General features: G+C 48.2%; 1 protein-coding gene across 1 annotated transcript in view; it reads left to right on the top strand.

Moving 5' to 3' along the window:
* Positions 1-17453, top strand: part of PRKCH (protein kinase C eta) — a 276210-nt gene that overhangs the window by 199741 nt on the left and 59016 nt on the right. The window contains exon 10 of the mRNA XM_051826092.3: positions 2399-2553. Within this exon, the coding sequence (XP_051682052.1) occupies positions 2399-2553 (155 nt within the window). The remainder of the gene's footprint in view (positions 1-2398; positions 2554-17453) is intronic.

Below are 17453 nucleotides of genomic sequence, written 5' to 3'. Positions count from 1 at the left end.
CGGAGGGAGGTGAGCCAGAGCACGCAGGGCTCTCCGCCCTAGCCCGGCTCCTGTGTGCGGAAACAAGCCGTGCGTGAGCCGTGGCACTCCGAAGCCCAGGCGCAGCTGAGTTCTGTGTGCACACGTCCTCTGGGGGAAATGCCTGCTTTTCCACAAAGTGGCCTCCTGCCCTCCCACCCCACAAAACGGTGGCCTGGCCCAGAGTGGACGGTGCTCATGCTGCTGGCCTTGGCTGGCCCACGGGTCACTCACAGACCACAGGGCCATCTGCACCCCAGACAGGCAACCAGATGTCACTGCTTCCTGCACTTTCTCTTCGCAGGCTTTGCCAGAACTCGTAGATTTGCATCTTTATGTGTTTTTTTCTTTTTGCACTTATTTGGAAAAGAGACACAGAAAAAGAGAGAGAGAGAGAGAGAGAGATGTGGTTCACTCCCCAAAATGCCTTCAACACCTGAGACTGACCCAAGCCAAAGCAAGGAGCCTGGCTCCTGGCTTCAGATCGGTGCAGCTCTGGCTGTTACAGCCAACTGGGGAGTGAACCAGTGGATGGAAGACCTCTCTCTCTCTCTCTCTGCCTCTCCTTCTCTCTCTGTGTAACTCTGACTTTCAAATAAATAAATACCTCCCCCCCCAAAAAAAGAAGTTATATTTCTAACACCAGACTCTTTATGGCCCATTATACTCTGTTGGGTCCCCAGCACTTTTTTTTTTTTTTAATATTGACTTAGGTTTTAAATATTGAAGTAGCTAGCCAGGAACTTCTCATACACGTTAGAGGTTCTTAAAAAAAAAAAAAGTTCTATTACTCTTAGAGACAGCACTTTTTAATCGTTTCTTCCAATAAGCAGCCCTCATTTCCACAGCACTTTTTTTTTTAAGATTTATTTATTTATTTGAAAGAGTTACACACAGAGAGAGGAGGAGAGGCAGAGAGAGAGGTCTTCCATCTGCTGCTTCACTCCCCGATTGGCCATAATGGCTGGAGCTGTGCTAAGAGCCAGGAGCTTCCTCTGGGTCTCCCATGTGGATACAGGGGCCCAAGGACTTGGGTCATCTTCTACTGCTTTTCCAGGCCATAGCAGAGAGCTGGATCAGAAGTGGAGCAGCCGGGTCTCAAACCGGCGTCCATATGGGATGCTGGCACTGCAGGCAGTGGTTTTACCCACTTTGCCACAGCGCAGGCCCCATCCACAGCACTTTCTTCACACCCTTTGGACACTGCGCGGAAAGCTCCCATTCGCCAGTGCACTTCCCAAATGCTCCCAACCACCAGGAGTGGGCTAGGCCATCGCTGGGATCCGGGGATTCTGTCCATCCATGCCCTATGAGTGGCAGAGAACCAGCTACTTCATCCATCAGTGCTGTCCCCCAGGGTGCACATTCGCAGGAGCCAGAGCTGGGAGTTGAACCCAAGGACTTTGATGTGGCATGTGGGCGTCTTTGGCAGTGTCTTTTCTTTTCTTTTTTTTTTTTTTTTTTTTTTTTTTTTTTTTGACAGGCAGAATGGACAGTGAGAAAGAGAGACAGAGAGAAAGGTCTTCCTTTTGCCGTTGGTTCACCCTCCAATGGCCGCCGCGGCTGGCGCGCTGCGGCCGGCGCACCTCGCTGATCCGAAGGCAGGAGTCAGGTGCTTCTCCTGGTCTCCCATGGGGTGCAGGGCCCAAGCACTTGGGCCATCCTCCACTGCACTCCCGGGCCACAGCAGAGGGCTGGCCTGGAAGAGGGGCAACCGAGACAGAATCCGGCGCCCCGACCGGGACTAGAACCCGGTGTGCCGGCACCGCAAGGTGGAGGATTAGCCTAGTGAGCCACGGTGCCGGCTATCGGCAGTGTCTTAACCCCTAGGCCACACGCCTGCCCGGTGACTTTGGTAGAGTCCCTTTCTCCTGCTGTGAGAGAGTCTGCAAGGGTGGAGGTAGCATCCTGCTTGTGTTAGGTTCCCTGCACTGATAGTGTTTTGATGGACAGTGTGGAGTCTACAGAGGCCACTCTGAGGCTTCCCTTAGACTTCCGCTTGGCTGGTTTGTGTCAGGGGTTTCCCTTAATCTGTGTGTTCTCTGCCCACTCCCAAGGACGAACAAGCACCTGTTCACACTTTCTGTAATTAGCCCGGGTGAAAGTCATTTATGCACCTTTTGATTTATGTCTCCACCTTCTAATCACATGGCCTTTTAGGTGCAGAGCCAGCACTAAACCAGCAGCTTTTTATTTTGTGTAGAAGCCCAAGGCTGTGAGGAGTCAGCTGAAGGAGTCTTGGGTGTCCCTGCCCCCTACCCCGTCATCAGGAGTGTCCTGGACGCCTCTACTTGGCGATCTCTTCTCCCCCATCGCACCCGAGGGCCCAGACACCAACGGAACTCTAGGCTAACGGCCGCACCCCATGTCTGTTGTGCAGGATCGACTGTTTTTTGTGATGGAGTTTGTGAATGGGGGCGACTTGATGTTCCACATCCAGAAGTCTCGCCGGTTCGACGAAGCCCGAGCCCGGTTCTACGCCGCGGAGATCATCTCGGCGCTCATGTACCTGCACGAGAAAGGAATCATCTATCGGTGAGCCCCCCGGTCACCCCCTGCCCCCTCTCCTGCCTGGTTCCCTCCTCATTTCTCCTGGTGAGCAACTCAAGTCTCTTTGGAATTGAATTCACACCGGTTCTACGTGTGTTAGAGTAAATGAATGATGCGGTGATGAGCTTTGCCAGCAAACTAAAACTCATCGTATCTGATGTTCATAGAATCAGCCCAGAGGCTGGGGAGAGACTGGTCGTGAATCAGTGTCCCCAGAGTTTGCCGAGGCCTGAGATGGCCGAGCCCTGCAGGGTGCTGAATACGTAGTTCTCTCTCTCCCTCCCTTTCTGAGTTGGTTAGCCATGGATCCGCCTTGTTCTGAAAGTGCACAGCTATGCTGAGGAGCACGGAGAACTGCGCCTCTCGGTTGCTGTAAGGACCATAGATGGCACGAGGGCTGCAGAGGTGAACCTGCTGCTGATAAGCTGATAACCGGGCCCTGCTTGGTGACACTTATCATTTGTACCCCTCGCCAAGATATTATTATTAATTTTTAAAGGGTTATTTATTTATTTGAAGTAGTTATGGAGATAGAGAAGAGAGAGAGAGAGATTGCCCGTGTTCTGGTTGACTCCTTAGATGGCTACAGCAGCCAGGAGCCAGGAGCTTCTTCTGGGTCTCCCACGCGGGTGCCGGGACCCAAGCACTTGGGCCATCTTCCACTGCTTTTCCCAGGCCATTATCAGGGAGCTGGATTGGAAGTGGAGGAGCCAGGACTTCAACTGGCACCGTGGAATGTCTGTGTCATAGGCATTGGCTTTACCCGCTACGCCACAATGCTGGCCCCCTCGATATTACTTGATTCCATGTCCTGAGACTTAATCTATTGATCATCATATAGCATACTGTATAGCATACATATAGCATACCTTATAGCATACATATAGCATACTTTGAATGGGCTCAAAATCTGGCGGATGTTAGAACTCAACCAATATCAAATGAAACTTTAATCAGAAAGAGAATGTTGGGGTGATTGGGAATATAATATCATGAATGTCAGACAATTCTATTCTTAAACCTCCCTTTGTTTCCTCTTGTCAGTTCCCTCCTATTGTGTAAATCACATCATAACTTAGGTGCCACACGTATGCTTTTTCTTCTGTTGTTGCTTTCCTTTGGGGAAAATTCTTTTATAGAAGAACATGAATGATTAATGATTGAAATTTGCTTCTTGTTAGCCTTGCTAAATGCTGTTCCTTTTGTGAGGTCGTGGCAGTACTGATGTCACTTTAATAAAGTGTCAGAGAGCTTTAAAAGCAGTCAATAGTCTTTTTAAATTTTGAACAGTTGAGAGACAGGGAGTCAGATGGATAGAGTGCCCATCTGCTGGCTCACCCCCAAAAAGCACGCAACCACTAGGACTGGACAAGGCTGAAGCCACGAGCTGGGGATTCAATCCAGGTCTCCCATGTGGGTGACAGTGACCCAGTGCGTGAGTCTTCAGCTGGTGCCTCCAGGGTTGGCAACAGCAGGAATCTGGACTCAAGAGCCAGAGCCAGAACTGAAAACCAGGCGCTCGGGTATGGGGCGTGGGCGTCTCACGTGGCATTCTTAGTGCTGTGCCAAGCACCCACCCCAGTGGATATTCTTGAATACCCTGAGTGTCTTCCTGAAAGACAGGAAGAGAGAGTAGGTGACGAGACTGGCGAAGATGGGGCCAGATAGAAGTGGAGAAGCAGAGGAGCTAGGACAGGCACTGCGCAGAAATTTCTTCTCACTGGTTCCGTGCAGAGTCTCCAGACCTCGACCAGATGAAGCCACGTCAGAGACCCAGGACGCCGTGAAGGGGCGCAGGGCTCGGGCGCTGGGGAGCAGGCCTGGAGAGCAGCATTGGGCGTCTCGCAGGTGGTCCTCCTTCCTGAGTCCTGGGTTGGCCACAGGTGGCCTGAGATGGCCTGGGCTTTGGGCCGCCCTGGCTGTGCTGTGCAGTGCTGCTGGTGGCTCTGTCGTGGAGTTTCCTGTGTTTACTTTCTGCCCAGCGTGTGATTTGCACAGGTTGCTGCTGCGCTATCTCGTGGTGGGTGGTGTCCGACCCCGGGCACCGAATTCTCCCTTTGCTGCCCTCTCTCTGGCTTATTCATCCATTCCTTCCCTGCTTACTTGAAAGACAGTCCCCACCCCCTCCATTCCACATTTAGTGTTTAAGAATGGTGATGCCTCTTCTTGGCAAGGACTTCTGTTGTAATAATATTAGCAACAGTAGCAAGAGCCGATCGGAGCACTTGCTACAGGACTAACACTTTATCTGTATTTCTCCTTAAATCCTTGTAACATTATTATGTATACAGCAATATAATGAGGGTACTTCAAAAAGTTCATGGAAAAAATGAAACTTATTCTGGTGTAAAAAAATGGAAGCCTACACACAGTTCATAATACACATTTTTCATGAACTTCATTTTCTTTTTTCAATTTGAGAAATACACAGAGAGAGAGAGAGAGATCTCATCCCCAGTGTCTACAGTGGCTGAGGCTAGACCAGGCCAAAGCTAAGGGCTAGGAACACAATCCAAGTTTGGGTTGTGGGTAGCAGGAACCCAATTACTTGAGCTCTGACTGCTGCTTGCCAAGTCTGTATTAGCAGGAGCCAGGGCCAGGCATCAAACCCAAGCACTCCATGTGGGATGGAGGCATATTGGCCGCAACAGCAGGAGTTGCGCCGATATGAAGCCAGGAGTCAGGAGCTTCCTCCAGGTCTCCCGTGCAGGAGCAGGGTCCCAAGGACTTGGGCCATCTTGCACTGCTTTCCCAGGTTATAGCAGAGAGCTGGATGGGAAGTGGAGCAGCCGGGACTGGAACTGGCACCTATATGGGATACTGGCACTATAGGCAGTTGCCTTAACCGGCTATACCACAGTGCTGGCCCTGCCTGCTTCTTATGAACTTCTGGCAAACCCCTTGTATATATATATGGATTTCAAAAATTTTTGCACCAAAACCAGCTTATCTTTAAATTCTATTTCCTTTGAATTTTTTGAAGTGTGATTCTATTATTTGCACTGTATAGGTGAATAACTAGAAAGGCTTAATAACCAGGCTAACTAACTGGTAATGAAGCTGGAATTCAGAAAATGTGTAGCCAGCCTCTGGACTGCACCGTCTCCCTGGGGGAAAGACCTGGAAGTTCAGGGAGCCCCTAAAGAGCTGGCTTCTTATTCAGGACAGTGTTAATCCATGAAAATAAGGCAGGATGGGGAAAAGCCAGAAGGTCTCACGTCAAGTTTTCGAGAACAGCCAGGGGCTTTACTGAAGGACCAGGCAGCATGGACCCCAGACAGCAGGCCTCCTGCCCCGTGTCGGGTGTCCCTGTCTCTTGGTGCTCTTGGAACATGGAGGGTGGAGCCTGCACCTGGTGCAGTTTTGGGAGAAGTAGCATCAACACACATCTTGAGAAGTTACTGCCATTCTTGGTACCCAGGGTTCCATTTTGAGAGCTAATTTTAATTTACTCTTGGACTTGAATCTCCTGTGCAGCGAAGAACTGATAACGGTTGACTTTCAAGGGAACACATTGAATTAGGATAGAATCACGTGCTATTTCTGTCCTGTGGATTTATTTCACAGGATGATTTAATTCCATTCAGAGGCTCTGAAAGGCAAAGCCCTCGGAATTCACACATAGTAAAAGGCGCCTCTGGGTCACGGAAGGTGTGGGTTGGATACAGGAGCCCAGGAGAAACTTGGGAACATCAAACTGCCGTGTTTGTCTTGCGTGTCCCAAGATAGCCTTTAGCCTATCAGTGCCGAACTGGTATGAAATGATGCTGCACCTATTCAAGTAGAATTGGTATTTGTTTACTTTGGGATTCCCTCTTCTTCTTCTTCTTCCTCTTCCTCCTCCTCCTCTTCTTCTTCTTCTTCCTCCTCTTCTTCTTCTCCTTCTCCTTCTCCTTCTTCTTCTTCTTCCTCCTCCTCCTCCTCCTCCTCCTCCTCCTCTTCCTCCTCCTCCTCCTCCTCTTCTTCTTCTTCCTTCTTCCTTCTTCCTTCTTCTTTCTTCTTCTTTCTTTTTTTGGATGGAGAGTAATTTTCTAACAAGTTGCAAAGATGGTGCCATGTGCAAGTCATTGTTAAACTGGACTTTCAGGGCTGGCGCTGTAGCATAGCAGGGTAAGCCGATGCCTGCAATGCCGGCATCCCATATGGGCGCTGGATCGAGACCTGGCTGCTCCACTTCCAATCCAGCTCTCTGCAGTGGCCTGGGAAAGCAGTGAAAGATGGCCCAAGTCCTTGGGCCCCTGCACCCACATGGGAGACCCAGAAGAAGCTCCTGGCTCCAACTGGGGAGTGAACCAGTGGATGGAGGACCCCTCTCTCTCTCTCTCTCTCTGCCTCTCCTTCTCTCTCTGTGTAACACTGAATTTCAAATAAATAAATAAATCTTTAAAAAAAAAAACCCTGGATTTTCAAAGGTACTTCCTCAGGCTCCCTCTGTTGAGAATTTCTTCTCTTTTGTAGCCGACTGTGCTTTGAGAGAGAGGCCAGGCCAGCTACACTTAATGAGCTTTTCAGCTTGTGTTCGGCCCCTGATGCTCTGATGAGTTCATTTGCGTTTTGGTGGAGGCACACGGGCCCCGGGGTCTGCAAGTGCATGGTCTGCCTTCTGCCTTTGAGCGGAAGGTCCGGATTGTTCCATGGCCCAGAAACCAAGGAGAATGGGCTGAGAAGGAGGCAGTCAACCAGGTGGCTTTGCCAAGGGAAGAAAACGCCATTCATTTCTTTCTCCTGGGCCTGCTGGCTGACGGGCAGCCCCGAGAGCACTCTTGAATTATTTACACTTGGCAGTGACTTTTTTTGCAGAGCCAAGCTGTACAGAAAAGTTAGGGAAACAAAGAGGCATGCATCCCATTCAGCCGCCTTGCAGACACAGTTTTCTGTCCTGTTTCACAAACTGCCTCAGAGGAGAAGTCAGCCAGCATTGACGTTTCAACCCCAAACTCCAGACATCAGCCAGCACACATCTGACTTGCTGTTGTTGACAAAGTGGGGAATGTATCTGAAAACGCTGTGGTACTTCCAAAAATTTGTAGAAGTTGGAACTAAGAGATAAGTTTATTTGGGTGCAAAAAGTTGAGATGCATTCATAATTTTTCATAATGTGCATTTTCCACAAACTTTTCAAATACCTGTTATCTGCCTAGATCTCAAAAAAAAATTGTTTGCGTCTCAGGAGACTTGTTTTTAAATTCCATTTTCCATGAAGTGTGCAAAGCATCTTCGTATCTCCCCACTTTCAGCATCTCATGATCCTAGAGTGTCCAGTTATCATCTGGTGCCCTCCAAATTTTATGAGACACTCCTTGTGAATAATTGATTTAAAAGTCAGGTGAGGGTGGCCACTTGGCCAGTCCCTGGAGGAGCTGCACTCACAGCCAGCTCCTTGTGTCCGGGCTGATGGCTTCATGCTGCACAATGGAGTTAGAAAATAACAGAGCCCCAGGAGACCTCAGAGCGCACCTAGTGCCTCTTTGGCAGACAAGGGCATTCAGGTCTGAACATCCAAAGAGTAAAACTTTTTGTAGTAGATGGTTTCTTAGGATGACTTATCGGCCATTTGGTTTTCATCTCCAGGAAAATAAAAATGGGATTAGAAAGCCTTCTTACCATCTTCAGCTAAAGAGCTAATAATGACAATTTGAGGCATTTATGCCTGTTTATTCCATCTCTTTGTTGATGTATCTATTTGAAGGGAGAGAGAGAGAGCAAACTCCCATCTGACAATTCACTCCCCCAAATTCTTTGCAATGGCTGGGGCTGAGCCAGGCTAAAGTTGGGAGCCAGGAATTCAATCCAGGTCTCCCACAGGGGTGGCCCGGACTCTAATACATGCGGTGTCTTTTTTTTTTTTTTTTAAGATTTATTTTATTTATTTGAAAGACAGAGTTACAGAGAGAGGTAGAACCAGAGAGAGAGGTAGAGAAAGAGAGGTCTGCCATCCACTGGTTCACTCCCCAAATGACTACAATGGCCAGAGCTGAGCCGATCCGAAGCCAGGAGCTTCTTCTGGGTCTCCCACACGGGTGCAGAGGCCCAAGGACTTGGGCAATCTTCCACTGCTTTCCCAGGCCACAGCAGAGAGCTGGATCGAAAATGGAACAACCGGGTTTCAAACCGGCACACATATGGGATGCCGGCACTGCAGGCGACGCCACAGCACTGGCCCCTCCATAAACTTTTTAAAGTAAGATTTGATTCATATATTTGAAAGTCAACGTTATAGAAGGAGCAAGAAGGAGGGAGGGAGAGAGAGACAGCCAGCGAGTGATTCCATCCACTGGTTCATTCCCCAAGTACCTGGGCCATCTTCTGCTGCTTTTCCCAGCTGTTATTAGGGAGCTGAATCACACGTGGAGCAACCAGGACATGAACCATCACTCACATGGCATGCCAGCACTGCAGGCGGCGGCTTTACCTGCTACACCACAATGCCAGCCCCTTCCATGAACCTTTAAAAATACACTCACATTTGGAATTCTTCAGGATACAGCTGGTAGCTCAGACCACAAGACTGAGTGAGATCACCTAAAAAGGAGTACCCTATGTAAAATTAATTAATTAATTTGAGAGACAGAAACAGAGAGCTCAGTGCACCTGCTGGTCCACTTCCTAAATGCCCGCCATGGCCAGGGCTGCAGGAAGCGAATCCAGGTCTCCCACATGTGTGGCAGGGATGCAATAAATTGAGCCACCGCCTCTGCCTCCCCAGGTCTGCACTGGCAGGGAGTTGGAGTCAGGAGCCAGAGCCAGAAACTCAGATGTGGGATGCAGGCATCTCATGCGATAAATAAGGGGCCAGGGACAGAACCCTGGGAACAGGGCCCTGTAGAGATTTGCCTACATTTGGCTCCAGGGCTAAGAAACAACTGATAGACTCAATCATTTAGAGTCCGTGTTCCCCAAGTACTATTCCTTGAAACACATCTCGCTATCAAAAATTAGAAAAAGATCACTTATTTTAAAGTTAAGGTTGCAGGGCAAACCCTCAGACTTACATTCTTCCTGTATATTTCATTACATTTTTCTACTGAAAGAATTCCGGGGTGGTAGACCCAGCCCTGTGGTCCTGGGGATGCCGGCAGGCGGCTGCTGAAGGCTCTGAGCTGGTTTGCCCATCTGTACAGTGGGGCACCGTAGCGGGGGTGTCCCTGCTGAGTGTCGGTGACGCTGAAGTCAGATGGACGTGAATATACACACAGGCTATCTGAAACATGCCAAGTCTGTATCAGAGATCATGTTTTTCCGGACACGCTGTCAGCTCATTTGGGCTTTGTTTGTAGGCCAGACTTAAGCTGAAATGATATGGTAAGAGGCTGCTCACAGAAATTAGAATTTTAGCTTGTAAAAATCGACCCTTTGGATACCAGCCTCTTTACATAAACAGTATCTATTCATGCTGTTCTTTCGAATGCTATCATTTTTTGTATTTCAGCAACATTTTGAAGTTATGTGTGATCAATATCCTTTGCGTGTGCTTGTCATCAGGCCTTTAGATAATTTTCTTTGCAAGTGCAGAGATACGCAACATCCTGAAGGCTCTATTCTTGCGTTTTGTCCGAATTCCAGCTGTCTCTCCCGTTTGGGGAGAGAACGCTGGTCACTGTTTGCCTTTTGCATCAATGAACGCTGCAATTATTCGGAACTAATTGAAAACTGCTAATGGAGTTCCCTGACTGATGAAATCGGATGCCAGTTCCGCCCTTCTCCCCACCAAATTGGCCAAGCAGTCTATGGCTTCGTTGGAATTATGGGCAATCTTGGAATTATTTGCTAAGCAATAAAAAGTCAGTCAGTTGAGCTTTGTGTATTAGATGAACACAGCCGTTTGTACAAAAGTGGCTGAACTGTACCATTGAATAAATGTTTATAAACGGCCTACCCAATGCTGAGTTTCACGTCAGACTCCTGGGGGTTAAAGGGTAATAAAGACAGACCCCTGTCCTCAACCTTCCGGTGTTTGCCCGGGCCTTTCACCAATATTTATTGAGCACCTACTGTGTGCCAGGCAGTGCTGTATGCTCTGGAAAAACGCAGAAAATAAAACAGACAATAAAACACAGAAAATAAAACAGTCCTACCACGAGGGAGCTTAAATTCTTGCGCAGGTACCCAAACAAGAAAAGTAAGGCTACTGAATGTTGGGTGATCCGTGCTGTGGAGGACCAGCTTGGCAAAGGGAAGATAAAATTCCTAAGAGATTTACTGTTTTACTTAGCAGATAGAGACAGGCTTCTCTGATGAGGGACCTGGAACAGCTGTGCAGAGGCCTCATCGTGGGAGGCGCCGGCTCCCCATGGGTGTCAGGGGAGGGGTGGGACAGGGGAGTACCCACTGCAGTTGGTCAAGGCAGGACAAAGCCAGCAGGGGCTGGGGCGGCGTCGTGGGAGATGCCCGGGCACCGTGTAAACCATTTATCTCCTGAGGATAAACTCCTTCGGCAGGCGTTCTTATCTATTTCATTTTAATTTCTTAGGATCTCTGCGCAAGGTGGGTGGTGGTGTCGTTATTTTACAGATAAGGAGACTTGAGGCTCTGGAAGTAAATTTTTTTTTGTTCCAGATCACACAGTCCAGGGGTACTCCAAAAAGTTCATGGAAAAATGGAAATAAAAGATGTGTATTTTGGTGCAAAACACCTTCGAAACCCATGTGTAGCTTTTTTGTAATGCACATTTCCTTGGGCGTCTTGAAGACAACTCAGACAGTGTGCATTTCAGAATTTTTGGCAGCAAAACTGAGTTATCTCTTAATACCGTCTTCCACGCACTTTTTGAGGTGCCCTTGACCGTGGCAGAGCTCCGCCGTCCCACCTCAGCGTCGCCCTGTTGAGTCCCCAGGGACTTTTGCACCTGCTTTTCCCTTTGCCTCTCCGCCAAGCTGTGCTCCTACAGCACCTTGTGGGCTCTGCTTATGTCCCTGCCTTTGAGAAGCTCCCCCAGGCTGCTCCACCTTCCACCCTCCTAGCTACCCGTCCTGTGCTCCACGGTGCCCAGTAACACCCTTCTCTCGCGGTTGTTGGCGCACTGTGCACCTGAGTATGTGGTCAGCTCAGGAGGACAGGGACCATGGCTGTCTAATCCCTGCTCCCAGAGTTCTTAAGCGTTCATGAAATAGACCTAGGGGCTGAACTCTGAGCTGCTTTCTGTTGTCAGAAGACAGGTGAGACTGAGAACACACGGTGATGTCCACCATTTGCTGAGCACCTGCCGTGTGCCCGTCTCTGTATTAAGCCATGTACTGGGCAGCACCCTGAGATTGTGCCAGATGGGGATGTGGTCCAAGACTGGCTTGTGCTGGTCCACGTGCATGCTTCTCTCAGATGTCAAAGTAGTGTTTCTGGGTTTGTTTGCTTGTTTTTTCTCAAGTGTATAAAAGCCTTCTGAGAGTTTTCTCTGGTTACCGAAAGGAAGGCGTGTGCATCCATAGTCGTGTTTTTATAATTATGGTTCCCGTTCTTCAATAATTATGTAAGAGGCTAGATTTTATTTTGATAGTAATAGAAACAATCTGTTCACCATTATAAAGACAAAATTTCTTGAAATTGTAATTCTCAAGTGAGAACTATGGGAGTACATCAGAAAGTTCATGAAAAAATGGAATTAAAAAGATAATTTTATTTTAGTGCAAAAATTTGATACACTAGTTTTTGTGTAACACAGCACTTTTTTGAAGGACTCTAATTTCCTGGAAAGAATTCAGATGTTCCTCAGAAAGGAGCCCTGTATTACTCGAGCTTGAGAAACGATGCTGGTGTCCGCATCCTACCAAATTTCTACACTTGGCCATTTAGGTCCGTAAATTTGCAGATTTAAGATGTGCAGTTTTCTCGCTTGAGGCAATGCTGACCTCTCCCAAAGTTGCATTTAACTGTCCGCAATATTCAGAGGACTTCTGCAGTAATCATTTCGACGTTTATGCCTTTCTGTTAGTCTCTCAAGCCCGTCTTTGAAATGCGGCATTGCTCTGTGTGTTACATGGATATGTTACAAACAGGACTGTGTGCACAGCGTGGCCATTTCACTTTTCCACAGTTAATGTGTGTGAGTTCTTGAAGCATCCCCAGCTTACTAAAGAGCTGTATGAAGGAACTTCACAAAACCCCTGGAAAAGTGGATGCTAGGGAGAGGTGATATTTGGGGGTTCTTTGCATGTTGGAATACTTGCATAGATTTTTGCCAGCTGAACACCCCTCACCCGAAAACTGCAAATCTGAAGTGCCCCCAAATCCAGAATGTCTGAGCATCGGCTCAGGACTCGCATCGCGGTGGCCAAAAAGTCTCAGAGTTAGAGCCCTTCGATTAGAGACATTCTGCCTGGACAGAGCATCTCCAGCATCCCAGAAAGCAGACTTCTAGTGACTCTCCTCCCGTCCTCACAGGCAGCCGGTGACTCTGGGCTGATATCACGGCACAGATCACCCCAGCGGAACCACGGTGGTCCTAACAGTAGAATCCCTTCTCACTCACTGGCATCCCTGTAGCTAAGGAAGGGTGGTGTTCTTTACATTGACAGTGTGTGGGGGACGGTCCAGATCTGAAGTCACCCCCAGAAGGACCCCCAGCCGTCAGGTTTCCTGCCTGTGGGGAAGACAGTCCCAGGAGGATATGCACAGGCACATCAACAGCGGGTGTCTGGAGGAATGGAGGTGGATTGTAGTCTCCTCTTAGTGCTTTTCAACTGTTCTGTATTGAAGAAAGTGTTTTTTACAATGAACGTTGCTATTAATAATTGAAAATGCTATTTTATTTTAAAGATTTATTGATTTATTTGAGAGGCAGAGTTACAGACAGAGAGAGGGAGAGGCAGAGAGAGAGAGGTGTTCCGTCCACTGGTTCACTCCCCAAATGGCCGCAGCGGCCAGAGCTGTGCTGATCTGAAGCCAGGAACCAGGAACTTCTTCTGGGTCTCCCACAAGGGTGCAGGGACCCAAGAATGTGGGCCATCTTCTACTGCTTTCCCAGCAGAGAGCTGGATCAGAAGTGGAGCAGCCAGGACTCGAACCAGCACCCATATGAGATGCTGGCTTCACAGGCGTTTGCTTAACCTACCATGCCACAGTGCCATCCCTGAAAATGCTATTTCAGAGATGTCATACGTGATACTGTGTTTTCCACGTGGTGACTTCAGAGACTGGTGATACACAGCTGCCCCAGTCAGTGAAGCTCTGTCAGGTGGAGACCTTCGAGCTGTGGCCACGCCTTGTCTGTGAGTTCAAGTTCCATAGAAATCCCAAAGTCATGGTCTCAGTCTGCTGGGGCTGCCGCAACAAACACCATAGAGTGGTGCTTTAAACAGCAGAAATTTAATTCTTGGAATTGGGGAGCCAGAAGTGCGAGATGCTCACTGAGTCAGTTCCTGCCGAGAGTCCTCTTCCTGGCTTGTCGGGCTGCTTGTCCTAACCTTGTGGCCAGGAGAGAATCAGCTATCCGGTGTCCCTTCTGCCAAGGGCACAGATCCCCGCCCCCCAGGACCCCATCAACTTTCATTGTCTTCCAAGGCCCACCTCCGGATACTTTAAAGTTAGAAGTGAAGACTTGCACAAAAGAATTTGGGTAGGATACAAACAGTCTATAACAGTCACTCATTCATACTTACGTATGAGGGTGCGTCAACAAATTCATGGACATATAATTAAAAGATGAGTTTGTTTTGCTGCAAAAAAAATTTGAAGTCCATACATAATTTTTCAGAGTATGCATTTTTCATGAACCTTTTGAAGACCTCTCATATGCATGCATTTTTTTATTTATGTATCTAAAGAGAACAGATTTCATGTATATACAGTTTTAAGAACAAATGAGGGGCTGGTGCTGTGGCACAGTAGGTTAAAGCTCTGGCCTGCAGTGCCGGCATCCCATATGGGTGCTGATTTGAGTCCCTGCTGCTTCACTTCCGATCCAGCTCTCTGCTGTGGCCTGGGAAAGCAGTGAAAGATGGCCTAAGTCCTTGTCCCCTGTACCCGCGTGGGAGACCTGGAAGAAGCTCCTGGCTCCTGGCTTCAGATCAGCTCAGCTCCAGACATTATGACCATTTGAGGAATGAACCAGCAGTTGAAGACCTCTCTCTCTCTCTCTCTCTCTCTCTCTGTCTCTATCTCTCTCTGTAACTCTGCCTTTCAAATAAATAAAATAAATCTTTAAAGAAAAACAAAAAAGAACAAGTGATACTTGCCACTCTCCCCTTCTTCCTTTCTTGTATTTTTTAATTACTTTTGCAATAACATACTTCCAATTTACTTTACAACCACAAGTTTTCAAAGTTTTTTTTTTGCACCAAAATAAATGCATCTTTTAACTCCATTGTCCACAAACTTTTGAAATATTCTGTTCCAGTATTAGTTTGATAGTTCAAAGTCTACACGGAAACTACCTTTGCCCTCAGAATAGCAGGTGGTGGAGCTGAACACACAAGGATTAGACCAAGGTGTGCTCATACCTTTGGGCTCACTGGGCCAGGTATGTTAGTCTGGGATCAATGTTTTTCAGGTGTTTTGGGACCAAGACCAAATCCCTCTCTCAGATCCTAGGGCTTAAGCCCAGCAGGAGAAACGGCTGGGTGGCTGGGTGGAAGGTGGGTTACCATTTACCTTTAGGTAAATAGTTAGCAGCCTGTGCCGAAGGTGGAATGTTTCCTTTGTCTTGCTAATGTTAAGTCTTACTTTTCAGAAAATTTCCCAAGGGAAGCACATATAAATTGGTGCAAACTGCCTAGCTGGGCAAAAATACTCAGACCTGACAATTTCTAGGTTCAGCTGCAAGAAGTTAGTGAAGCCAGACGGGCAAGCTGCCCTGGAGAACAGTGTCGGGGGGTGGGGGTGGGGTCAGGTGCCAGACATGTGTGGGAGGGGGAGGGGGACACCTTGACCCCCCCCCTTTTTCTATCTCCCGCAGACTCCAGGGTGCCACCCACACCTCTGCCTCCCCATGCGCAGTCACTGTTCTACCTCATTCTTGGGCCTTCCATCAAAATGTACTTTGTCCCACTGATAACACTCTAGAATCTCTCTTTTTTTTTAAATGTATATTTATTTTTCCCCAAAGAGACCTTTTATTTAAGGAATACAAACTTCATGCATTTCATAAGTACAGCTTTAGGAATAGATTCTTCCCACCATACACCTCCTCCTCCTCCCTCTCCCACTCCCAGTCCCATTCTCCACTAAGACCCATTCTCAGTTAACTTTGTATTACAGAAGACCAACTCTACACTAAGTAAAGGGTTCAACATTTTACACACACACACACACACACAAATTCTAGGATCTCGAGGGCAGGAGGGAGTTCAAAGTTACCTGCTTCTCCTCTTCCAAAGCATGAATAGGTGACATCCTGCCGAGCAGTCATTTTTTTCTGTATTTAAACACCGGCAAGCCGGAAGGAACTTCTTTCCTCCACTTCTGGGCCCCCGTGGCTTTGGGGGATTTCACTTTGTGTTGACCAGTGTCTTCCAGAAGCTTCCACTCACTGGTCCTGGACCACCTGTAAGGAGTGGCCTGGGGAACAAATGCAAACCATCTTCTACCTGGAAGCTTTTTGGGTATTTGGAAAAAACCTGGTTTACCAGTCAAGGAAGGAATACCGTTAGCCTGGTGCTGCTGGTTCTGCCTGTCTGCACCATCTCTGGCTTCTGAACAGTCGTCAGCCAGAGGCTGCAGGTAATGGTTCAGGCAGCTGGGCTCCTGCCACCCAGGTGTGAGCCCGTGCTGAGGCCTTAGCGCCCAACCTTTTCCTGGAGCAGCCCTGGCTGGCTGTGGGCATTTGGGGAGTGAACCAGTGACGGAACTTCCTCCTGCCTCCTTTGAATACAGTAAGATATTCATCCTACATACCTGGATGGATATCGAGTCAATATCCTCGATATTTGTTACCTTCTTCTCTTGTAACATCAGGGCTGTCTTAAGTAGCAAGTGGTTAACTAAACTAATATGAATTGGCAGGGTGGGGGTGGGGGTCCTAGCTCACTTACCTGTCCAGGTAAGAGCTGATGCTGAATGTAGGGTAGCAAGCGTGGAGGGGAGTTCATGATGGTGTGATGGTCTTAGGATAGGGTGACCACAGTGTCCTTGCGTGCGGATCTAGGAGGAACCTAATTCCCTGCTACATTTGTGAGTGTAGCTTCAGCCGCTGTGTGCACATGAAAACAGAGAGGGCCCTAAATCCCAAAAAGAGTCTGTCCATTCCCACTCTGAAAAGACAAACGTTTTCCACTCGGGTCAACCAGTGAGTCGCTCAAGGCTGGCTTGCCAGAGGCAGAGTGCGGGGGTGTGGGGGTCAAGGAAACCTCTCCTGGATCCGTGCAGGTGGTTGTGTCCTAGTCCAGTGACCCGTCTCCAAGTTGGAGATGCCAGACTGATGTTGAAGAGTGTAGCCCTTTGGTTGATCGCCTGGTATATGGCACAATGTGAAAACGAGGCCGAATGAGGCTTTGGAATCAAACTTGGGTTTGAAGCTTACCCTCCACACAGTGCTAGTTCTGTGATGCTGTATGAACTCCTCAATTCCTCTGTCCCGGTTCCCTAACCTGCAGCACAGGATAACAGTGCTTCCTATACCGTGGGGCTGTTGTGAGTCCCTGTGTGTCCTGGTATCTGACTTCAGCCAGTGCTTCATGTGCATTCTCAACTATTAGGGAAAAAAGGGGACCCAGGGGAGGAACTTGAGCAATACATCCCGTTAAAAGGGAGATAGAGCCAATAAGAACTGGCTGCAGAAGTTACAGCACCCCCATTTGGAGTGTTATATAGCTAATTTTTCTTAAAATGTACATTACACATTTATTAAAACAAAGAATAAATCTACACACTGATTCAGGTAGTTCCACCCTGGTAGATAAATAAGTAAAGAGAAATTCATTGAATAGTAGTGTATATGCTCATTTTAATTCCTAGTG

The sequence above is a fragment of the Oryctolagus cuniculus genome, chromosome 20 (assembly GCF_051225735.1).
Source record: "Oryctolagus cuniculus isolate XC-2025 breed Fujian yellow rabbit chromosome 20, ASM5122573v1, whole genome shotgun sequence".
Taxonomy (NCBI): Eukaryota; Metazoa; Chordata; class Mammalia; order Lagomorpha; family Leporidae; genus Oryctolagus; species Oryctolagus cuniculus.
The sequence above is the reverse complement of the archived record's forward strand: the minus strand, read 5'-3'. Positions and strand labels throughout refer to the sequence as shown.